Source organism: Hylaeus volcanicus, chromosome 8 (assembly GCF_026283585.1).
Source record: "Hylaeus volcanicus isolate JK05 chromosome 8, UHH_iyHylVolc1.0_haploid, whole genome shotgun sequence".
In the NCBI taxonomy this organism is placed as follows: Eukaryota; Metazoa; Arthropoda; class Insecta; order Hymenoptera; family Colletidae; genus Hylaeus; species Hylaeus volcanicus.
Window position 1 is genome coordinate 593,021 of NC_071983.1, and position 24,686 is coordinate 617,706.

The 24,686-nt window shown below is 36.8% G+C and overlaps 3 protein-coding genes across 9 annotated transcripts; 2 read left to right on the plus strand and 1 right to left on the minus strand.

Annotated features, from left to right (window-relative positions):
* Positions 1 to 40: 40 nt before the first annotated feature.
* On the plus strand, positions 41 to 1,938 carry LOC128881233 (GDP-fucose protein O-fucosyltransferase 2). 2 transcript variants are annotated; one of them, XM_054132068.1, is made up of 8 exons: positions 41 to 200; positions 274 to 410; positions 503 to 628; positions 686 to 953; positions 1,029 to 1,221; positions 1,284 to 1,461; positions 1,532 to 1,661; positions 1,738 to 1,938. In XM_054132068.1, exons 1-8 carry the CDS (start codon positions 46 to 48, stop codon positions 1,886 to 1,888), a joined length of 1,338 nt encoding a protein of 445 aa, XP_053988043.1. In that variant the 5' UTR covers positions 41 to 45; the 3' UTR covers positions 1,889 to 1,938. The 2 variants fall into 2 exon arrangements, with proteins under 2 accessions (XP_053988043.1, XP_053988042.1); XM_054132067.1 differs by having other exon boundaries at positions 503 to 953.
* Positions 1,926 to 20,402, minus strand: LOC128881238 (biogenesis of lysosome-related organelles complex 1 subunit 6-like). 4 transcript variants are annotated; one of them, XM_054132077.1, is made up of 6 exons: positions 19,971 to 20,402; positions 2,822 to 2,913; positions 2,589 to 2,699; positions 2,437 to 2,524; positions 2,187 to 2,273; positions 1,926 to 2,123 (listed from the first exon to the last, which is right to left on the minus strand). In XM_054132077.1, exons 2-6 carry the CDS (start codon positions 2,884 to 2,886, stop codon positions 2,007 to 2,009), a joined length of 468 nt encoding a protein of 155 aa, XP_053988052.1. In that variant the 5' UTR covers positions 2,887 to 2,913; positions 19,971 to 20,402; the 3' UTR covers positions 1,926 to 2,006. The 4 variants fall into 4 exon arrangements, with proteins under 4 accessions (XP_053988052.1, XP_053988049.1, XP_053988050.1 ...); XM_054132074.1 differs by lacking the exon at positions 19,971 to 20,402 and adding an exon at positions 3,474 to 3,778; XM_054132075.1 differs by lacking the exon at positions 19,971 to 20,402 and adding an exon at positions 3,316 to 3,455.
* LOC128881231 (muscle M-line assembly protein unc-89-like) lies at positions 8,403 to 24,525 on the plus strand. Of its 3 annotated transcripts, none has more exons than XM_054132065.1 (7): positions 8,403 to 8,684; positions 18,614 to 18,934; positions 21,748 to 21,818; positions 21,891 to 22,029; positions 22,448 to 22,570; positions 22,644 to 22,926; positions 23,040 to 24,525. In XM_054132065.1, exons 2-7 carry the CDS (start codon positions 18,738 to 18,740, stop codon positions 24,045 to 24,047), a joined length of 1,821 nt encoding a protein of 606 aa, XP_053988040.1. In that variant the 5' UTR covers positions 8,403 to 8,684; positions 18,614 to 18,737; the 3' UTR covers positions 24,048 to 24,525. The 3 variants fall into 3 exon arrangements, with proteins under 3 accessions (XP_053988040.1, XP_053988037.1, XP_053988039.1); XM_054132062.1 differs by having other exon boundaries at positions 8,404 to 8,684; positions 21,891 to 22,143; XM_054132064.1 differs by having other exon boundaries at positions 8,406 to 8,684; positions 21,891 to 22,143; positions 22,644 to 22,920.
* The last annotated feature ends 161 nt before the right edge of the window (positions 24,526 to 24,686 follow it).

Below are 24,686 nucleotides of genomic sequence, written 5' to 3' on the forward strand. Positions count from 1 at the left end.
TATTATTTCGTACAGTTATTTGAAGATGTGCAATATAACCTCAAAATGCTAAACTTGTTATCCTTAAGAGTACTGTATCTCATATTATTTTCAATTAATTTTGCACAAACTATTGTTGAAAATAAATTTTGTGAGAAAGCAGATGAATATGGAAATAATGATAAGCAATGCAATGTTCAATCACGCTATTCACGAAATCGGTTTGAAATTATTTTGTAATTTATTAATGATATATTAAAATAGACGCTTTTTCAAACATAAATTGTTTTTTAGTTATATACTTTACGATATCAATCCACCGGAAGGTTTCAATCTTAGAAGAGATGTTTACATTCGTATTGCAGTTTTTATAAAAAACGTAATGGAGCAAGAGAAGGAATTCAATTGGAAATTAGTTTTGCCTCCATGGGGTAACTTGTTACTTGTAATTTGTTAATAGAGTTTCAATATTGTATTTTATTTTACACCATTTTATGAATATAAATTTTAATATTTTATGTAGGTAATATGTACCATTGGCGAAGTAAGCACATAGGATCTCAAACAAAATTGCCTTGGAATATATTTTTTGATATTGCAAGCTTACAAAAATATATACCAGTTATTGAAATGTATCAATTTATACAAGGTATAATTCTTATTACTTTCTTGTCTCTCGCAAATATAATAAGTATTTACTTTTTAGAGTATCCTTCGGATAATGAAGAAACCCAACTTGATGTTGTATATATTCTCCAAAATGATGAAGAAATGTTTAAAACAGGAGAATTTAAAGATAAAAATGAAGTAGTAGAATGTGAGGATGAGACTTTATGGTACAGTAAATTGAAATCTACAAAATATAAAGGATACTTTTGGGGATATGATAATGTAACTTCTGAAGCTGTTAAGTGTGTTGTGTTTCATGGCATGATATCAGATCTTCAAAGAAATCTTAAGCCTACAATTTACAGGTGAGATGGAATATTACTTTTATATATATAATCTATATACAATATTTCATTCAATCAATAATTACATTTTCACAGATCTGTAATGTTTGATCGCATGGAAATTGCTTTACACAATGTCTATGGGTCACAAGAATATTGGAGAGCTAGACGTAGTATGCGATACAATTCTGAATTGTATAACATTGCAAATAAATTCAGAAAAGAATTTCTGAACTCAACAGATGAGGATGATAACACCAAGCGACCAAACGATTGGACTAAAGAAAAGGTATTTAATTACAATTGTAATAAAATAAATTTATATTTTTTAATGAAAGGTTTTATTCATAGAATAGAAGAAATGCAATTGGAGGGCCATATTTATCAGTTCATTTGAGAAGACGCGACTTCTTAGTTGGTCACTCTTCAACAGTACCAACAATAAAATCAGCTGTGTCTTACTTGAGAAAAAAGATGGATGAACTTGGATTAAAAGTTTTATTTGTTGCCACAGATGCTGCAGAGGAAGGTAACGTATCTTTGAATTTGTACGTAAAATTAAAACTTCATTAAATTTAACCAGTACTCAACTTTTACAGAATTTAAAGAACTTGAAAAATACTTGTTCGATCGCACAGTTCTTAGATTTATTCCATCAGATTATATATTGAAGAAATTTAAAGATGGCGGAGTTGCAATTATTGATCAAATAATATGCTCCTATTCCAGGTGATGATTAATAATAAGAGTATTTGATTCTTGTTGTCACAATTAAAAACAATATACAATATATATTTTCCTCTAGGTATTTTCTAGGAACATATGGATCAACTTTTACATTTAGAATACAAGAAGACAGAGAGATCATTGGTTTTCCCAGTAAAACAACATTTAATATTTTATGTAAAAATAATAAAAAATGTGACTCTAACGGCCAGTGGGAAATCGTTTGGTAATTGTACGAAAATGTAAATTATATTTGAATTAATTAAATCGATTGAACGACTTTATATGTAAATTTCATTGTAAATGAGTGCATAAATGCATTGTTCTCTTGTACATCTAAGGATAATCTTAACTCACTATGGGTTTACCAATTAACTCTTGTTCACGACGAATTTCTTGTTCTCGTTGTTGTTCCCTGTTCAAGGCCTCCTTTTGTTTCACTAGTTGCAATCTCAATGCTCGTTTCTATATAAAAATAACGATGCATCAAAAACATATACGAAGTATAAATAACTTAAAAATACTCACTTTTAATTTAAATGTTCGTTCATGGATTAAAGCCATCTCTTTCTTCATTGAAGTTAGTTTTCCTTGATAAACTTTAATAGTTTGAAACTGTAATACATATTTGTTTGTATATTTTGTATTTTATACCTTATATTATGAATTTATACTATACTATAAAAAGTTCATTACATAGAAATCATAAAATACATCATCTAACGATATAGAATATTTCTTAACGAAATAAGAGAATGTATAATTCTCTATATCTCACCATTTCGTTTAAGTTAACATTTTCAAATGTTTCTTGAAGCTTTTTGTTTTCAATTTGCATCTGAGCAAGTAAAGCCTCTTGTTTGCTCCTAAACAAAAATAACAAAAAAATAGAAAGATGAAAAGTATTATATTTTCATTGCTTACTCTTACGTTGCTTCATTAAGTTCTTTCTGAACTTGTTCCAGTGGCAATTGATAAATGTTTAAAAGTCCTTCAGCTAATTTCTTAGCAGCATCTGAAAAATCCACTTGAACTTTGTCACTACAAAACAGAAAAAACTAGTATAAAATATGAAACAGTTATTTATATAAATATACAATGTGTAGTTAATTTAAACAAAATAATATATACAGTTATGGGCATTTTAAAACAAGAGAGGTTACCTTTCGTGTTTATCAATTTCTGATTGAACCTTCTTCACTTCTGCTTCTTCTATATCAGTCATCATTTTAAATACTTAATTATTTTATAGTCACTGCAACATACGCAAAGAAATAAGATAAACATTTGAATTAAATGGTAATGGTAATTACAATATGACATATGTCAAAAGTAATGACAGCTCTCTTTTTTAAGGATTTTCCATTATTGTTATGCCCTTTAGAGGCTGTAGCTATGTTTAATTGTAGCTACAGTACGGGTTTGGTAATCCCGAGGTACCAGAGCTATAGGGGAACCAGTGGGCACCATTAGACTACTGGCATTCCTAATAGAAGAATTATGAAGAAAGGTATCTAAGCAAATGGAAATGTAAATTAATGTGAAGCAGGAATTAAAAGAATATAAAGAACAAACAAATACAAGACTGCTGCATTATTTAGGTATAAAAGGTACTAATCAAGTTATATGACTTTGCACTCATTTAGATCAAACTCACTCATTATTGTTGATATTTTTTCCATTACCAAAGACTGTCATTATTTGTTTTAAAGAAATATTATGACACCCACTTAACTATGACCAGCTCCAATCATCTTTCGGTATTGGGGATATGATTATTAAAACTGATATTATGAGTAATAGAAATTTACTTACTGAACAATAGAAAGAATTGAGATATTATACAAAAACCTCAGATTATAGAAATATTACAAAGTGTATTACATTGGTAAGTCAGCTGATTTTAACCACGTGGACATCGAGAGAAATTAATTTATGCTGTTCAAAGGGAATACAGTGTGAATAAACACTAATAAATGGCATAAAGTTATTTGCATTATTTGAAGACATTTTGTGGTCAACTTTCATCAAATAAGTTTTGAGATGACGATTGTTTTTTGAATAAACATTTTAGAGTATACAGGTCAGAGGAGAATTAGTTGATCTGTTTATCACTGGATGGCGATAGCGCTTTTTGTCCCTGGTGATCTTCTAGAATCTAGAGGATTACTAGAGATCATTGAAAACTAACGACATCTACAGATAAACGGCCTTAGTTTTAAATTTAAATTGAACGTAATCGTCACCGAAGAAAAACTACATACAAAAATATTTGAATATTTCCAGGTGCTTCTGGATTAGACCAGGTTAGACCAGATTAGACATAGTATGTACAAAGCCTACTCGTAATGTAAGTGTAATTTAACTGTTTAAGTAACTAGTATTACATTTTTACCACGTTCTTTCACATCAACGCATACTTGCTTTGATATGTAAGCACAGAACAAATACGATATGCGTACTTTTGCTATAAAATTATATTCTACAGAAAACAATAGGTTAAAAGTTGAGTAATTGTTCAATTAGCCAAGTAAAGCCAATTAAATCGATTGCAAGGATAGTATTAATTAGAACAAAGGGATTATTTGTTGTGTCGTTAATCTGTTAAGGTAAACTGGAATCGACTGTTGTTGTTATAGGTGGATTTTAGTAGATGTTCGGGTCGAAGCGCTTAAAAAATTTGCGTAGGCCAGCGCGAGGCCTTCGGGACGTTTAACAAACGGATCTTCCTGCAGTTAAATTTGCATAGCCAGTCGTTCGTACGTGTACATAGAGTCACGTATTCCCGCACATACGAGCCGAGTCTCAATTTCTGCCGGTGTTACATAACAATTACTGCACTGCGACCGACATCAACGTTGCGTTTCACGCGTTCATTATAACCTATCCACGTGTTTGGTATTTTTATGAAGAAGAATTTGCATCGTATAAGCACGCAATTTTCATTCCCGTTTTAAGATTTCTGTTTCTTTTTTTCAGAAAAGATTTCCTAAAGATTCCCGTACAAATTAATATTTCATTCAAACTTAACAATACGATGAATCGCATATCGCCTGAATAATTTATGTGATTTGTCATTTGTCATTCAGATTACATTAATGATTTGTATCGATAGCTTGGATTTCTTACGTGACGATACCAATTGTAACGACAATTGTAAACATTTCAGAATAATATAGTCTTTTTTATTGAAAATCGTTACATCAACAATTGTTGCTTTAAAGCAGTAACGGATTTAGTTTAGGATTTAGTAGCCCTTGATCGGCTTATAAAGCAGACGAATCGAGTTCGACTTTACAGCTACCTATAATGAAATAGATTATCGACAAATCCGACACGAGCAACTGTCGTCGTTTATCGATTTCTAATTTAAAAATAATAGGATTTGTTTGTACTCTACGGCGAAGTGTACGCCGTTTTAATTAGCAACATTTAGTCGTTCATTTGACAGTTTAACGCAGTTTAACGCAGTTTAACGTTGCCTGAAAGCTCGGTTTCGTTTACAAAGCTCGCCTTGACACGATCAGTGGCACAAACGTTAAGAGAAATTGCGCTTCGCTGCAGCTGTGAGCACTTGAGCCAAGACGATGTAAATAGGTCACTTTGTCACAATCGTTCCATTACGATAGATTACGATACATCGTAATTCAATTATCCAGAATTTGGAAAATCTCTTGAAATGTGCATATTACCTTTGCTATACCAAAGGGAGCATTCAGACTTGACAAATTAAACTAGAATTGGCTATTGCATCCTAGCGTAACCAAATCACACCTTTAACCTCTTAAAGGATATCGATACATATGTTTACGGTTGTTTTACACATAATTAAAACATATACTATATTAAAGTAGGTAGCATATATCTACGTTAAAATCAATCTACAGATAAAAATTGCTTTGGTTTATAAGTATTCAATTAGTACACAAACAATTCATTTAAAATTCACCCCGGAAGAGATTAATGTCCTCAATATTCAAACATGGATCTAATCTAAACCCTACATTTCTTCCTAATGGAGGAGACATAGTAAACATTGCTTGTGTGAATCTGTCCTCTTAAGTTTTACGTGCAAAAAATGTAGGATAATGGACGAACAAACAGAGTTTATCAATACGTTATTAGGTCGATTGCAGTGTTTTGATAAAGGTCTTTTGTACCCACGATGAACTTTCTATACCTATCATTTCGCATCGTGATCATTTCATGATTAGTTTCAATCGTCGGTTTCATTGTGCCGGGTGCCGCTGAAAGCCGTCTTCATTATTCGCCCGTACAATGCTCGAATTATGCTGTAATAAAGTCTAAATGATTTCGACGGATTCATGGTTCCTTCTGCGTCCTTTTCATCGTCTGCTTCAGGGTCAGCTGGTCAGCATCAGCACGTACGAATTCGATCTACCGTGCTATCGTGCTACCGTGCTACCGTGCTACTGTCGAAAGCTAATTCTTAGTGACTCGAACCGACAGAGAAATAATTTCGAATATTGGATGACGAAGGCACAGAAAAACTGATTACGATCAACTCAACCGACAGCTCAAGCATTCGAAAGCCGATGTGAAAGGGTTAAGTATAGAACCAGATGTGGCTCGCTAACGTCCACCAAAGAAACACCAGTCCATCTCGTACATCGAGTTACAGCATTGCAAAACACTTACGATTTGCGCAACGCATTTTCCGCGACTTGTTACTTATTTATCTGCAATCAGTTTACAGTGGATATTACGCCAAAAGCAAACACGGCTCGATAATACCTATCTTATCAGTTTCGTTCCATACGATCGGCGACGAATTCAATCGGGATAAAGTGCGAGATAAATTGTTTCGGGCACGTTTAGACGTCAGAGGAGGAAGGACGGAGAGGAGAAGAATTCGAAATTCTTATCATTATTATTTGTACGCGAAGAATCGACGATACGAAATGATTCTTACAGAGAACGGTTGTCCTCAGCTGATCACAAGTTTGAAAACTCTTAAGGTGGAAATATTGCAAACGTTGAACCTTAGTGATACAAGGTTTTAACACTGAAACTAGCGAGGTTAATAAGTATACAACATATACCTACATATACCTATAACAATATTATTAATAAATTACAGAAGGTAAACATTAGAATTAAAATGTCTTTAAATATGCTCCAAGTAGATAAGCTATTAAGTAGAGATTTTTGTACACTTTAAAAAGTTTGTTGCTGAAGAGTCTAAACACATAGTAAAACCTTTACAGTACCTGTAAATATCTAGCCATCGGAATATAGCTTTCCATCGGAAAGAAATGGATTCGTCGAAAGTTTGAATGGCGAAAGAAATTAGCATTTATTTTACGTATCGTACGGTCTTATTATGTAAAATTCGCAAGGTCGCGTCATCGTCATCGATCGAAATACAGTCGTGAGTCGGCTAGTAGAACGCAATATCGTATTTATTAACGGCTTTAGAATTTTTTCCTTTTTTTTTTTTTATTCATTGACAAGATAACCAATAGTTGGGCGCGATTAGCTCGCTCCTTGGCTTCTGATGTATCGATGTTGACGTTACGAACGGTAATCGGTATCCGTAAAAAAAAAAAAACTAGCGCAACAGTAAACTCGTTGAAAGTATGTTGAATAATACAAGCTCGACGAATAGTATATGACTTTAATCTTTAGATGCGCGTTAACCTAATTTAGTTTGCAGATGCGAATTACCTGCACGATTGCTAAATAATTCTCACGCGGTATGAAAAATACCTTTCGGTTCGGGTTACGCGTGGTGAATTGTTGAGAAACGTTTCATTTAACATTATAAATGTGTACATGAACAAACTTTACACACATACATATTTATAATGAAAAATTTATTTGGAAATATCAAATCTATCATTTAATTCAGACAAATTTCTTCATTAGACATACAGGATATGAATTTTACTAATATAGACGATCTTCTTCTGAGTTACAGACTGTTTCTAAACAGACCAAGAGTCAAAGTGTTAATTCGAGACGCAAGCGATGCAACAGACATGTAAGAACTCTGCACAACGATATATTACCATGTTTGAATATCAATTCCATCATCTAAATATTGGATAGGTACTGCATGACGTACTTACTATTATAAACGTATCTTACGTTTGATTGAATGCTTGATTAAAATCGATACAAGAAGCTCCTATCGCGTGGCATTGAAACTGTATTTTTACCAACGAGGAAACAGATCTGAGATGAACATTACCTCCCGAAAGCCTAGGTATATCACAAATTACCTACTTACCGCAATTTACCTTTTACAACTTTCTATGCACGTTCCATCGACGCCTACGTGGACAGTAAACTTGTCGCATTAGCAAACACATTCGATTAGCATTAGCCAGCATGCGTAAACACAATTATTAGACATCCCGTAAGCTGGAGCATTTTTTTTTTTTAATCATACTCTTGTAACAATAACTAAAAGAATAGAAAAGTTCTTTGATATTGTGTCAGATTTACAATTTACCAGATAAAGTATATACATATGATTGCTATAGATGAGACACGAAGCTTCTGGCTTCGTTCAGTGTTGAATTCGTTACGAGTTGTTTAACATTTGAAACAAAAACTGCAAGTATATCCGAGTTTGAAGCCCTCGACGATGCTATGCGTGTTGAAAATTCCCGCCACGCGAGAAATCTCGATCAATGGGGCGCGTGGGACGCAGGGTGAAGCGAGAAGCGGCAAGTTCGCCGTGCCATTCGAAAGTATACGAAGTTTGTCGAACAAGTCCGATACCGTGCGGGAGTGTGCGCGACTCGGCATAGTCGGCCGGCGAACTCCGTCGCGATAACGCGGCTTTTGTGTTTTTCGTGAACGGTGCTGCGCACGTTGGATCTTTTGGTGTCGTTTGTGCTCTCATCTCTGTTCGCCGATCAGTGTTAACAACAGTGTACATCGGCTACGCGTATATTCGAATCAGATAGATGCCGGACGAACTGTAATATAAGAAACTTGAGACTTCTCACCTGTCTTTTGCATACCATTGCGACTTTGTCATCTGGACACACTTACGTAAGTCGCATAACTCTGATCGTACCTTGCGTATTGTGTATTATTATTATTATTATTAATGGCAGAGTGTACCGAACGAAAGACTCACGGTTCCTTATAAGTATGTAAGGTTTCGTCGTGACGAACGGCAAAGATTCAAGCGGCCGGTATCGATAATCGAATGGTCACGTTGGCGACGTGCCATTCCATGGCTTTGTGGTCAGTGAATTGTGGAGTAGACGTAGCCGAACTTTGCGAGACAATGGATAGATGGTTCACACGTTCGAGCTCGAACACTTTAACTTTTTAACTAAATGCTAACTCGATCGACGGAAGTATTCTAGATTAGAGCGTCATTTTTTTGGTATTCTTTTGGATTTATTTTTCTTTAAATACGCGAGGAATTTTTCCATGGAGTATTGGATACCTATAATTTATCTTTAGTAGAAATAATCAAAATTAAACGCGATACAAGTGCTCTTGTATAGGTCCTTTTCTTTTGGATTCTTTTTTTTTAAATCCATGAGAAATTTTGTCATGGGGTGTTGCTCATATATTTATTCGTATTCCAACGATACAATATTTATTTTTAATCAAAATTAAACGTGATACGTGTATGATGATGTACACTATATGTACATATCTTGTTTATAATTCATGAAATTGTACGATGCGGAAGCAATAACGTATTTAGAATGACAGTTTCGTCCACAGTCCTCGTGAAACGGTCAAACGGTGTCGCGGATGCAAGTTGAGAAGTTGACGTAAAGGAGCGCAATACCCTTAACCCGTCTATACATACTGAACAGTGTAAAGACGAGAATATGTATATGCGGCGATCAATGAAGTGAAACACCCGCGTAGGAATTTCATTGTCGTTGATCGTACCGATGAAAAACACGATGTTATTACGGGCTTTCGAATACCGCGTGTCATTCCTCAAAGTGGGCACGTTTCAGCGATAAAAATCGCTTATCGTCGCGTCGCCTGTTAATCCGAGTATGTAAATCTTTGCGCTCCCGGTGTGTATTCGATGAGACCGGGAGTCGTTAAGATAATGATTGGGACGACCTCAGGAAATCAAGTTCACGAAATCAGAAAAATTACGCGTGTTCGAGTTCCCGTATTTTTTCTCGCCTCACTTTCGAATGTAACGTTTGCTCTTCGATAGCGTTAACGACACGCAAACAGCGAATATCTCGATATTGGAACGATATACAAGAGTCTCACGCAACTCTAACCGGAAAATTGCAAGTGCGTGATCCTTGCTTAAGTTTCAGGAAAACGAGGGAGTGGCTCGAAATTTGATCATAAGAAATTCGAAGGCTTGGTTCGTACCAAGAAATTGTAAACACAATACAAGTAAACAGAAGCGAAAGGAGGCTTAAACCCTGGTTTCCCTTCAAGTCGCGCATAAATATTTTGCCTTTTACTAAAGAGGAGGTTTGGAGCAAATTGTAGACCACCTTTCAAACATTCCTTAGGGGCTGAAAAATGAAATCTAAGAATTTATTTTATTTTCCAAATATTACAATACGAAGCTTACTTTCAATATTTTTTATATTATTGCATACTGTACATTTTGTAGTTTCTTACACATTAAATGCATCAAAATCCACGGTTTAGTTATTAGTATTTTAATAATCAATACTTTTAAAAGTATCAACGAAGTACCATGGGGCTCTTGATATTTTTCTCTAAAGGTACTGATAACAGAATTATGACTTGTTGACACTTATTTGCGATTACTTGTGGTATTCCAGCAATATTTCCTTCCATCGATTACTGTTGAAAAAATAGTTTTCAAGTATTTAAAGAACTCACGCTGCGTGTCTCGGTGCAAATGCAATATTTATCCTTCGTATCAATTTTAAAGGAATCTTATCGATAATTGACGTCGAGATAATTCTTTTTTCGTTTAAATTGTAAACGCGCTTTACGGAATAAGGTATATCGAAACGGATATGGTGCACGACCTCGAACGTTTTCAGGTACGAGAATATCTTGACGCAACCTACTTTGCGCGACGGAACACATTTTCGAGGGAATTGTTTGGGAATTCGTTGTCGATCGCGACCCCCGTCGAACAGTACTATTAAGTTTCTATTTTTACACGCGACGATGGTTCTCAGTTGCGCCGAAGGAAGCAACGATCTTCCCAGTCTTTTCCATTGAGAGGAAAAACTAGCGAGGCACACAGCAATCTATATCAGACATGGATTTTCTTGTTTAGATAAAACTTGTATCGGGAATGAAAAATGCGCGAAATATAAACACGTTGCAATCTGTTAGATAGCGTTAAGTTTCGCAAAGAAACGGGGCGCCGCGCCGCGTCGCGGCCACGTGAGGGTAAACTTTGAAAAAGTCAAGTAGAAATTTATTTAAGACGTTTAATCGGTCAAACAGTTATATCTGAAATACATGAAAGAATTGTTTATTTGTTTGCTTCTTTCATAAAAATGATGAGCGTAAATTAGCTTTTCTATTTTGGTTATTGAGAACACCGTATTTCCAGAGTATGTTCTTTATCATTCTATAGATAGATAGTGTCTGTAAATATGTAAACACAGGTTACGAACAAAAGGAGCTAGTTGTCACAGTTGAGAATCTCTGGCATCCGTGACTGGGCCTCGTGGCACGAGTTACCGCGAAATAGCCGCCGCAAGGAACACGTTTAAGGATGTGTGTTTGTAGATTTTACGATTGGAACTTGCAAGCAATGCACGGAAGTCCCAATCGATACTTCCATAATTACCTGTGAACACGAAGGGACCGCAAGGTACCGCGAGGAAAAAGAACCTGCGGTCGCAACGTTCAAAGTCGTTTCTGCGTCTTTTCATTTCATGGAACCTTAAAAGGTGCACAGGCTTCGAATGCTGCATGGGTCAGCAACGACCCATGGGTTTCGAACACATCAGAGCTTTTCTTTAAAAGGATGCTCTTTCTCGAGGCGATTAATTTTTTAATCGATTACATTTAATTTTAGATAAGATTAGACCAATATCGTAATCGATTAATTAAGGCAGGATTTTTATGTGGTCCGCAATCGTGACTTTGTAAAATTTAAACTGACAATCAGAGTGAGTCACACAAGTACTACTTCAACTGCTGGCTTTAGATTATTTTTATAAAATTATTATTCTATTTTCAGACGTATAGTAATCAACGTAGAATTTCACGAAATTAATTTTGTCGAAACAACAAACTTTTTTACATTTCTATTTTTAAATTTCTCATCGAAATGAAATGGCAAAGAAGGGGAACGGATGTACCTAATTATAGAAAGAAAGTTACGAGATGAGTTGATTCGCGCATTCTCACCTGCGACTCTGACATAACGCGCGTGAAAAGGATATTACGTATTTCCTAGGAAGGAACCCTCGCGATGCGTCTCCTTGTACGCAAGTTGTTAGCACGCCTCGTTCTTTCCGAGCGAGTGGTGCATTTGTTCGCACAATGGAGGCAATACATATCACCTGGGAAACGACTCGAGCGTGTCGTCGAAGAACATAATAAAGAGGCACTAAAGAGTCGGGTGTAACGAGAGAACGGTTGAATGGAATTTCACGATTATATTCGTCGATTGCGACACCTTGAGACACATCTTTTCTGTTGGTTTTCTAGCTGAAAACAAAAGACAGAATTTTTTTCAACGCTTTACTCTCTGGGAGCCTATTTTATAGCTTTTTTCATTTTAATATTTACTTTCTGTCATTTATTAATACATGTATCTGTATTAGTGATTGTTTACATCCAATGGACAATTTGGGGAACAGATACGGCTTTTAATAGTATGCATAAGTTAAGATAATGTTAACCTACATTAACGTTTCATTCAAAAAAAATTCATTTGCTTGTTAAATCTTCCTCGCCACACTTGATTTACTATCAAGTTATTTACTCTGAACAAAATTAAATTCACGGATTGTGATTAAAAATTGTTCATTTTTGTTAGCAATTATCGCGTTTTATGAATAATGGTCACAAGACGACATTGAGAAATCGAGAACAGACATTTTTCTTTGACTCTGGTAATTGAATTTTTCATCACTTAGCAATTATTTTAGACGACTCTCATTTAACTCTGCGGTCGATGAACTCATATGGTATATGGGTTCGACGAAAGCCATCGGAGTGACTGATGGACTCGTACACATATCGCTCATTGACCGCAACAATGACACACCTCTGAATTTGCCATTTATGAGTTATTGTTATTAGTATTGAAAGAATGGTAAATGAGAACCGTTCATGCCACTGAATGACGATAGAATAATGTGATACGTTTGTTCCAAGCTCGCTGACTTATCATGGCAACCGTAATTAAATCGATCTTGCCATTCAAACAAATATCGTTCTTATTAAATAGCCTATAAAAGTTACGAATTGGAAAGTTTAGAAAATCCGGGAAAACGAAAAAAGGCCCCGTTCCGATGAAAACAGAAACTATTTGCCGATGGCGTTGAATATGCGACGATTCTCTGGCTTTCACCCAGAAACACGGATACTACGGGACTCACGAAAGTATTTTTAGGATCTCGGTCGATCGGACAAGATTGCACAATAAATCTTTGAGCTTGAAAAGTTCGTCTGCCGAGTGTTCGAGCAAAGTTATTCATAGAATACACGACCACGTGATTGTTGTTTCTTTTAATTCTGATAAATACTGTTCGCTGTATTTAATAAAATAGTTTATTTTATCCAGTGAAAGTTTTAATGATAATTATTAAAAATACGCTGGGTGGATTGGAATAATTTATGAGCTTTTTTAAATATTCGTATTAAATCCAAGAATTAGGTAACCTAAGATTTATCGAGCAGAATTTCAGTTTTGCGTGTCACGTAACTGGAACGACCTTTTGTCAATGTCCAGCGCTATAGATTGTATGCAAAGATCTCGTGCAAAGTTTCCAAGTATAGGCAAACCGATCTGACCGAGTTTCTTCCAATTGAACAGCCACGCAAACGCGAAATCATGATTAAGACGTAACAATCGGGCGCGAAGTTGTTAATTTCTTCGGTTTTGAATTTATTCTTTCGCATAAAAACGTATACTTCGCGTAGATAAAGTTACCTAATCGATGTTCGAGCACATGAAAACTCCAGTCAGGTACGAAAGATCGAGTTAAAGGTTCGATGTAAATTAGTCGCGAATTAACTTGACTTTGTCCAAATTGTCCTTTCGTTTAAATGGGGGACAGTCTCGGAACGATGTCGAATTAACTTGTCAAGATACGGCCATTAATACCGCTGGAAAAAGCATCTCAATTTTAAATCTCCTCGAGCGACTTACGAAACGGAGTACGCCTAATTTCACGCTACCTTGTTTTCACGCGGTTTTTAAAATACATAACAGATTTCTCGAAATAAAACCTGTTGGAAACAAAAATTCATGCTGCGCAAATATTTGTTCTCTTTTTTTTTTGTACCGTTCGTTTTTCAGATCTCTAGCAGTTTATTTCATTTGTTTAAATGGATATTGCCATGATTATTATTCTTTTATTATTTTGATGGGATATAATATTATATATACATGTACATGTATGTAACATATTTGAAATGTGATAATTCACATTTGTGGTACGTAATAGCGAACGCGTTAAAGTTGCGAATAAATCTGCAATAAAATTTAATTTGTTTCTCGATAAGCACGGCTCTTCGGACTCCTCGAATCGAGTCCGCGCGTATTCGGTTTCCCTTTAAACGCGTAGTAAAGTTTATTAGCTGGAAACCGACAGAAAAGTTGCCGGATAATTGCTGAAAGAATGATTTCTCACTGTTACGTGTAAACAGTTCCAAGAATAATCATTAAAACATCAGCAGGTCGTCTCGCGCGTGTTCTGCCTCTGCTGGCTCGTTATTCATCGATTTCTTGTTTGTCGTACGAAACGTTGGTAAACGTGCAAACCACATGTAGAGGCTGACAAGGATTACTACACGCCGAAGCAATTGCTACAGCCACCCGTAAACACAACACACGCCTAATTGTCATCCTCCTCTGGAGTTTTTATACAGAGAATTGCGGGACTAAAATGAGATGGTCTTTAGGATTTGTTGCATGAAAGATTATGATATGGACTGTGGATATGTATTAAATAAAACTAAAACAGTAAGCTGAATTTTTCTCAAACGTATACATATTACATATAATGTTTCAATAGCGAGTTATAGCTTTTGTAGGTACGTTTGCTAAGATTTGATTGTGCATAAAGATTCACAGTTTCATTATAACCATTAAAAAGTCTTTGCATGATTCTACAGTCACGATTAGCGTAATTTAAAAATGCCATATCATTGATACATTGTACATATATCGCACAAGTTATGAAAGTTTGAGTAAAACCGTGTTATCTTGTGTAGTTTACGATAAGTGTGCGGCTAGTAAAATGTTAATCTTTTCTGTATAAAAACAACAGTGTTTTAATGTTAATTTCTGTATATTCTCTTTGAATAATTTGTCGTACACTCATCAGGAGGTGGGCATTAATCAAATTCAATTTCTCAGTACTGATATCTGCGAAACTAAAAAACATATCAAAATTTTAATGCTACTAAAAGGAAAACTGATACCATTATCTTTGCTGATATGGTTGTTATGTAACTTCTTAAATTATATCACATCAGACTCACTAAAACTTTATCTCCTTACGGAATTTTTCGAAGCAGGAATTTTTTTTTAAACATATGTTAAAATTTATCCGAGTTTCACAAATGTTTCCAAGGGGCTATCTTATAGATATACATGTATGTATACATTAAATTTATTCATTTCTGAAAAATATGTATCAATTCCTGAAAAATGGTATTCAATGTGAAGGGTTCCATATCATACAATTGAAATTTCGAAATATTTCGAATATAATTTTGAAATATTTTATACGTTGTTCATAAGAGCAATGGCCGTAAACATTCTAAATTTCAAATATTTCACTGCAATCGGGTCATCGCGTACTAATAGATCCTCCAATTAGTAAAGTACGACGGCCTTCGACGCAATTAGCACCGTGTGTACAAAAAAAAAAAAAAAACGTTGGGACTATTTTATCACTCTTCCAAAAATATTCGATATCGATTTCACTGAAATTCAGGATTCCATTCGTTTCAAGGTTTTGGCTTTGTATTCTCGTCGACATTTGTTCGAAGCGACTCGAGATAGTCGAGTTTCAAAGATAAGGCGTTCAACTATAAACACGTATCTATTTGTAATTGTCTTTGCGTTGAGAATCGTTCAACAATCGTGACGCAAGTTTATGGACGAACTCCAGATCAGGAACGAATTGCGAGTGCAATGAGCTAATTGAGCTAATTGCGTTCGTTAGTCATTCCTCGTAAGCACGTGATACTTTTGCTTGACTCTTGGAGGACGCATACTCTTCTGATAAGATATAATATATCTGTGGATCATTCAAAGACCATTTTGGTGAAATTTTTCGGATGCACACGGAGAAACACGTATTTTTATATTTTCATGTATTATATTAATAAGAAAGGAAGGTATTGTAATCATTCGAATCCATTCAGCCACTTAGATATATAATCAAGAAATATGCTTTTTTAATTGTTGAAAGTTCTTCGTAATAAAAGAATACTGTCTCAGAATGTTTCTTTTCTGATACACCTGAACATTTAAAAATCTTCCTAGTGTTGTTGTCACTCCAAACCTGAAAAGTTTCACCGAAACGTTACGTTTTTCATCAGATAGTCGTCTAGTCAGTTTCTTAAAAGAAAAAGCATCGCAGAGGCGACTACAATTCATGTCGCGTGCGTGTTTTTGCTTCATGAACATGTGGCACGTCTAATTATTCCAGCTCCAGGATTTTTTCATTTCGTCTGGCACGCGTTTGAATTTCTAAAAAGGTGACGTCCGAAGAAGGGAAATCAGGCTACGAGCTAAATGCGCCTAATTGCGACTCCTGAGTTGTATAATTAATTCCGTTATCATTACTTTATATGAATTTTATCACAGTGAAAGCAACGATCGTTTTCCTAGATTTCGACATGTATTATTATATTAGGAGGTATAAGGAGATTTGGTATAAATTCAAAGTAAAAGATAAAGTAAGTAATATAGACAATAATGAACACATAAAAAGTGATGAGAATATTCATAATAATAACATAATAAAGAAATATAAATGTCTGCATCACGATTTCAGGCCTCTTCGATAAATAATTATATGTAAACATAATTGAAATAAATTGCATCCGTAAACAGTAATTATTGTTCTAAAACGGCGGATGAAAGTCAGTGGTATGTTACGAAGCGATAAAATAAAGAAAGTACCCGTCGGCGTCGCGTGGCTCGGTAAGTAACGGATAAAAGAATATCGTTTCTCGTTTCGTATAAAAGAGAAATGCGTTCGCGGAACAGTGAATCGCGCCAACAAGAAAAGACGAACCAGCCAGCGCGGAATCAACGTGTGACTTAGAATTAGTAATTAAGATGCATCATCGAGCAACGTGTGTTACGCAAACGATGTACCGTTCTCTATTTTCGTAATCTAGGATTAGGTGGCTCGTCAAACGGGTTAACGCAACGTTATTTTTCGCGTAACGCAAGAAATCTCGAGGAACATGAGGTTAATTAGCGTCTCGTTAAATCATGGTCGGGAACAGGAAGGTTTCACTGAAACGGCATACTTTTAATTGATTAGGTTGGCTATGCTGTTTCACCGAATGAAAAGTTGTCGAATACGGCCAATTCGTAGACGAGTGAGGATTACTTCATTCATGCAGTTAGGTTGTCGGGTTTCAAGTGTACAATATATCCTTCCGTACTTGAAACACTTTTTTTCCATTTGGTATTCCAGAATTCTCTGTTTTTCTTACGTAGAAATCTTTTAAGATCATTGTGATGAACTGAGAAATTTTGATAAGAATCTCTCGTAGCTTCTTTTGCGGCTTTGTCCACGTAATCGTTTTCTTTTATTCCAACGTGGGAAGAATTTGTTTATCCGCAGCGATAATTTCATAGTTGAAATTGATTATGAATTCAATACTTGGGTCTTGTTCCTTGCGGGATTTGAAATTTTTAAGACGAAATAAGCTACTTGTTTACGTGTATTTCTTCCGTTGGTTTCGCGCGAGGTTAACGGCAGACGAGCGCTATTTCCGAGTTGGACGGATTAACTTAGGACTTTATCCTTGTTTTGCAATCATTGGTGCGTAATAATGGTCAATTGGACGAGTCCGTAGGTCGTTCGATTTGAACTGACAATTGGCGTAACGAGATAGCACGGTACGCGCACGTTCAGCAATTATATTGCTGCTCGCTCCTAATCGTTTCCCTCGTATCTATCTTCATTGGCTAACATACTTTATATTCCCTTCGTGATACGAATATCGCATCGAAATCGTTAACGTGATCCAAGGTCGAGATCTATCCGATCTATCGCTCGACGAGCTTGACTGTACGAGTAAGACTGTTTCTCGTTAGCCAAGTTCAACTTCCTGTGAACGTCAACTTCCACGGAACCGTGTATACGCAATATGTTAAAAATAAATCCTGACATTACTCCGGATGCTCGATGCTTTCGACGCGACTACTAGATTATATTACTCACACTTCGTATCTTTACAATTAATATCGTTGCGACAACAAGCTAGCGACGTGTCTTGGATACGAATAGAAGCCAAAGAAACGAGGAACGTCTAGAAGGTGTACCAAATAGAACATTAAAAGGATTTTTACAAAACTTGATCGCAGATAATGTGGTTTTCCTTCTAGGTCTATTCGCCCATAAATTACTCGAGAGAAGAGTCGAATTTCAGATACAAAATTCGATTTGCTTCTTTTTCTACGTTTATTTACACGGTGTCTCAAGTCTTGTGTGTATCAATTATGAAACAATCTTATTCAGGACTCCAGATACCTACTTCCCACTTTGATATTCCTGTTTAGAAATAACTAATTATAATAGTACTAACTGTGTACTGTTCTGCGCTTTCAGATTGAAGCAGATGCCAAAAGGATCATGCCGAGAGATCGATGAACCCCGTTGTCGAGGCGTCGCGATTTCACGCCATTCCCGAGATAAAATTCAAAGAAGCTTGAAGAGGAAACGAGGGTGAATCATGTCGCGATCGAGGCGTCCCAGTGTCTCCATATACGACTATCCAGAGCATTTGAATCCGTTCAACGACGAAATTACCAATAACCAGCCACGCGTCGTGTATCGAGATGGGAAAACGAAAGATACAAAGAACAAATTCTGGACATTCGGCCGAACCAGAAAGAAGAGATCCAACAGCTTCTCCATCAAGTCCACTTGGTAAATATTCGTTACTCGGAATTGTAAACTGTGGTCACAGTCAGACTAGGGCTTTTCAAACCTGAATGTATGAAAGATAAAATTCATCGTAGAAGGTGTTGACGTCGATCGTTTGGTTTCTTTATCCGCGACGAGGACGCCGCGGCCGTTCCATCGAGTTTGAAAGTAAATTTGAGAAGGATGCGCCCGCAAGTTTGTTGAACTTGAACTTACCATCGAAAACCGAACGCAATGTGTATACCTGCGTTTGGCTAACATCCAAACTACATAAATAACGAGTAACTCAACGTACCAGACAATCGCCGTCAGGTCGAGTTTCATCCAAAAGGTCTTTCGGATTTCTATTTAAAGAAACGATCGCGCGCGACTTTCCTACGCAATGGCTGACTCGAAGATTGCTCTGAGGCGATCTTACGAGTACTCGCTACAACGATCTATTTTGCGTTCCACAAATGATACAAGCAATTGTACATCTTAAGGATTAACGTATAAATATTCTTTAATTGGTGTAATCGAACTTACTTAATGAAATCCTAGAAAGAGATCGATTTCCAAGGATCAACTTGTTTTTGTCGGATATTGAGTGTCAATATTTGGCGAATATCTCCGCAATGAAAGGTCAGGAAAAGATGCGTCACAGAGGGCAATAAATCATTCGAAGATAGTCTGCTGACCCACAGTAGTCGTAGATAGTACGTCGCGTCGCGTCGGTTCTATTGTATGCAAGCTATAGATCATTTAGCGAGACGTCAGCGATTGTGCTGAAGTAGCCGTGCATAAACCAAGTGCAGTACTTTCTAATATCGACTCTTTTATTTTTCCAAACTAACAACGTTTTTCTATTTATTGTGAAAAAATTCAAATTCAAAATAATTCAATTCTGTTTCGCGAAGAGACTTCGTATTTGCATTAACATTAAAGACTAGTTCCGGTCGGAACTTCTATTGATTCCGAGCTTCTCATATATGTTTTATTACGCGAATAGCGGTTAGGTGGTTATTCCACACACGCCGTCAATAAAACATAGGATCCTTACCAATTAACTCGAAACGATCAGTCACAATGTCATTTCGCACTTATGCCGCTGCTTCAATTTGCTCCCGGCCATTCACTGTGCTCGCCACACAACCATCACTTTTATTGCAAATTATACGTTTATTGTCTTTGCCTGTATTGCCACTTATTTGTTAATTTTTTAGCACTTGCGGTTTAGTTTGCGTGCTTTATCATTAAAAATGTCTCAAATTTCTGGTCACAAAAAAAACTGCTTACATCATTCGTGAGATACATTTTTAATAGTGGTAGCAAACGTTTAATTAAAACACAAAATGTAGGAAGACTGGTTTATGGGAGCCTTTTGATATTAAACAGAGACTCTGAAATTATTATAAAAAATTTCAAACGCACAGGTCCTAAACAATTAACCGGAAGCATTGAGAAACCTATGTTCCAGCATTTCATATTCCATCGCTTCGTAGCAAAGTCGCCTCGCGGGGCTCTGGATTAGAACTGAAAGGATATCCCACGACTGGACTTTGTAATCTGCTACGCTGACAATGAGGTTGCTCGAGCGTTTCGCTGACCATGAATCAGTCCTCGAACTTTATCTCAGCGTAGAAACGAGCCGTGGAGGAACCTCTTTGTCTCCAGCGACTTGTCCTGATAATTTGTCAAAGCATTGCACGCCGACAGCCCTCCCGGCCGATTCGTTACACTTTGTTCGAGCCTTATCTTTGGACTGCATCAACAGCATTGCGTGGCTGGGCATTATAATCGTCAAATGACATTTTTACAGTATAAAGTCTCGATGATCGTCGCGAGACTGATCATTTTGCTTGCGACACCCATGGAATAAAATAAGAGACTGGTATTGTTGACGTCAGACAATCTCGATATAAGAGTGACGAGTCCTCTCGGTTGCTTTGCTTGTTGCGCTCTCTTCGCTACCTGTAAACTTGAATCGTTGATTGATACGGTGTGGTCGAGAATTTTGCATGATTATGGCTCGGTTAGGTCTGGGTTCAAGTACGGATAATCGTAGCTAGGAATAACGTTTTTGCTGCAAGCAAAAAGTATCTTGGACGCTACAGTGTTTTCTGTGTGAGGAATGATACACTTGATCAGTAGAGTATCGCACTACTATGTGTGCAATTGTTTATCCTACCTATGCTTATTTGTGTAAATTCTGTAAATATTTGCCGAGATTCTAAATTTGATAGCTGTGCACATGTAAACACTGCATCATTCATATCTACAGTAAATAAAAAGCATTGTGCCCATGAATCATGCTAGTTCTAGCGTCCAGACACTTTTGGAAAATTCCTAAAACTTACATTCCTATTAAAAAACTCAAGTAACTTTCCGTTGGCACAAAAATTCATACTCTCGTTACTTTTCACAGAAGCAGCGAGCAAAAAATTCAAAAAGAAATGCCATTCTCTTCAACTTCTTAAAAAACCTTTAGTAAAAATAAAACGTTAAAACGGTTCTCTAACTCCGTCGTCCATCAAGAAGATCCTGGCAAGATTGGATTGGTTTTTTATATTTCAAAGAATTCTTAACTATTTTCCTAAAAATTCATTGCTGGATAACGCAAACGTTGTCTTAGTCCAATTGAGAATATTAATTGCGGGATACTGTGGGTTAAGAGCGTAGCGAGGCACGCGCATAGTCCCATCATCTCGTACAGCATATAAATGTGACACAGATCTCTCAACACGCTTGAATATCAAACGAATGACACAATTATCGTTTGACGCACGCCGAAACTGTTAATTTCTTCGTCTCCAACAACTTTCATCGTTTATTTTCAGGAGTGGACTGTTCGGGAAACGAAAAGATGAAAAGTCGGAAGCGCAGGAAAAACGATCCACGATCACTACAGGTCTTTACTCGTTTTTAAAAGTTACCGTGTAATAGACTTGAGCTGTATAATTAATTCTGATGTAATCGACAGTTTCGTCGACCTACAAAAGAGAAGCCAACACCAAGCCTATGGCTCCTCTGCGACCAACCAAGGATCAGCAGGAGTTCGACGAAGCTCTTGGTACTTTAGCGAGAAGAAGAAAGTACACTTTGGACAACTCCTCGTCAAGGTATAGCTCAAGTTTAACCGTGAATGGTGATCCTGCGAGGATCTACGACGGGAGCCCACAGGACACCACTGCGTCCATCATGGGCGACCTTACTCCCAGACCACCGGCCAGAAGGTGGGCGAAATGAACCAAACCAGAACGAAATACCAAATTGAACCGATTACGATTACACACTTATGGTCGTGATAGGAAAACAAACACTATATTATACATATACACACATATTATGTATTGTATACATATACGATTACTAACATGTATTGTTGTTTAATTATAGATGCACAATTTAATTTACATTTATCTTTATCAAATACAATATATATGTATGTAGTATGTTTAATTCCTAAGACAAATATGCATATGTAACCAAGCAATGACGCAGCATTAATCATAAGTATTCGCACAATTTTCGTTCCAGATTCGGTCAGGTAAGCCCAAAGCCAACCGACAAGATACCATCGTTGGAATTCGACGACAAGATGTCAGAGGACGGTGTAACTCTTCGCGTGAAAACGCAAGACAGGACGCCCGTTCCTCCTTTGTAAGAATTCTCGTTTCTCGTACGATTATTCGCTCCTTGAAAGATTATCCGTTATAAATGTGGATTTTTCCAGGCGTAGACTCGGCAACAGATCTTCGCAAAGGCCGAACACGGGTACGGTAGACCCTGAAGAGGAAACGAATCGGTCAGGCGACGCCGCGTTTTGCGACGAAAACGAGAACGTTCCTGACGATTACGTCTTCAAGAGGTTCACCCAGGACGCTGTTAGGAAGTCCAATCTCTCTATAAACAGCTGCATTTCTGTTGGCAGTACGATGAGCGCGTACGGCCGGAAGAAACGGAGAGCACCGCAGCCACCACGACGTCTGGAAAAGGTGGAAAGTAGCGAGGTAAACGTAAGAAATTGACGTGATAAGATTCACACAACATCAATTTTGTCTCAAGTACACAGGGCCTAAACGTAGCCTAAACGTGTTAATATATTTTCATAGCATGGTGTATTTTGCAGAAGACTACCGAAGCACCCAACATCGAACTTCAGATAGTAGAGCCAATGGACATAGCGAGAGTTACCGAGAACATTGACGAGATGACGAAGAAGAGTAAAGATTTGGACAAGGAGACTAACGAGGCGAAAGAACAATCGACAGAGCCTGTTTCAGATGACGTACAGACACTGGAAACAGCCAAAGTAGAAGATAGTCTTGTCAAAACCACAGAACATAATGCAGAAGACGCCAAGTCATGCGTTAAAGAAAAGTGTACAGAAGAGAACTCTGTACGGATCGAGCAAACTGAACCAAAAAACTCTACGATGGAGGATCAAGAGAAATCGGAGAAGGCAAATTCTGAAGAACCCGTGAAGAAGGCAAATTCTGATGAATCCGCAAAGAAGGACGAGAACAATGTTCAAATCGAATACCACAGGACTTCCCAAGAGAACGTAGAGATAATCAAGGACGTCAACCAAATAAACTCGCCGTCGGAACTGGAGGAAGTTCGTCTTAGAAGAAAGAGCTCCTTGGATTCGTTGTCCAGAAGTGATAGTTTCTCCGTAAAGGATGAGATCGAGAAGATCGAGAAGCAAATAAAAGCTCTAGAGACGAAAAACGCTACCAAAGATTCGTCGGAAGAAACGAACGGAGACATTCAGCATGGGAACACCAGGCAATCGCTTCAAGCGAATCGTAGACACTTCTTCCAAAATATGGTGGACGACGAGAATGCCAAAGGCGCGATTAAAATTGAATTTAAGGAATTCCCAAGGGAGCAGAACATTCACGTTGTGAGACTAAACGAGCCCCCTGTTCCTGTAGCCGTGTTCAGAGAACCGGTAAAAGTGATCGAGCTTCACATCTCTGAACCAATTAAGCAGAAGCCAGAGATCGTCGACGACATAAATCCGATACCAAAACCGAGAAGACACAGCGCATTGAATTTAAACGATACTCGATCAAACGTGGTTCCAAACGAAGAACGAAAGAGTCTTGAATCAACCAGAGGGAAATCATTTTAGAATTTCCACCTTCGACATCGTGAATTGTGTAGGACATTGTGCAATCGTTTCGGCTTCTAAATTAAATGGAAATATGATAGTACTTCCGTTGGTTTTAGTCGAAATATTCTTTAAAGACTGTGTAGACATTGTGTACATGTGCCTTTATTTAATGGTTAGAGTTCTCGTTGACCCTTCGAAGCGTCGTTATAGTTCTCAATATGCATGGACAATGGTTCACGATAAAGTTTCTTATCCAAAGTATCCTTGACACACTTTTCATTTAAAATTCGAAAGCGATTGTTCTTTGTAGATACTTCAAAGGGTCAATGAGCGTAATAAGTATACGTATTATGTACTTGGAGCCTTAATACAAAGATGAAACAAGACGTTTTCATCAATTTCGGGCATAGATTATTATGTGATCGTAGATGTCTCCCATTTATTTAGCATTTTCATTATTTATTGATACAGAATAAATTTTAAACATTTTATCTTATTTACTTGCTATGTATTATTTACAGAATTCAACAGGTTCCTATTCTCGATTTAGTTCCAGCTAACTTACGCGGTGGACATACAAGTGTACCCTGTAGCACAGAGTACACTTGAACTATTCTGTGTTCGTAGTTATAAGTTTGCTCCTAAACCGCTGCCGTC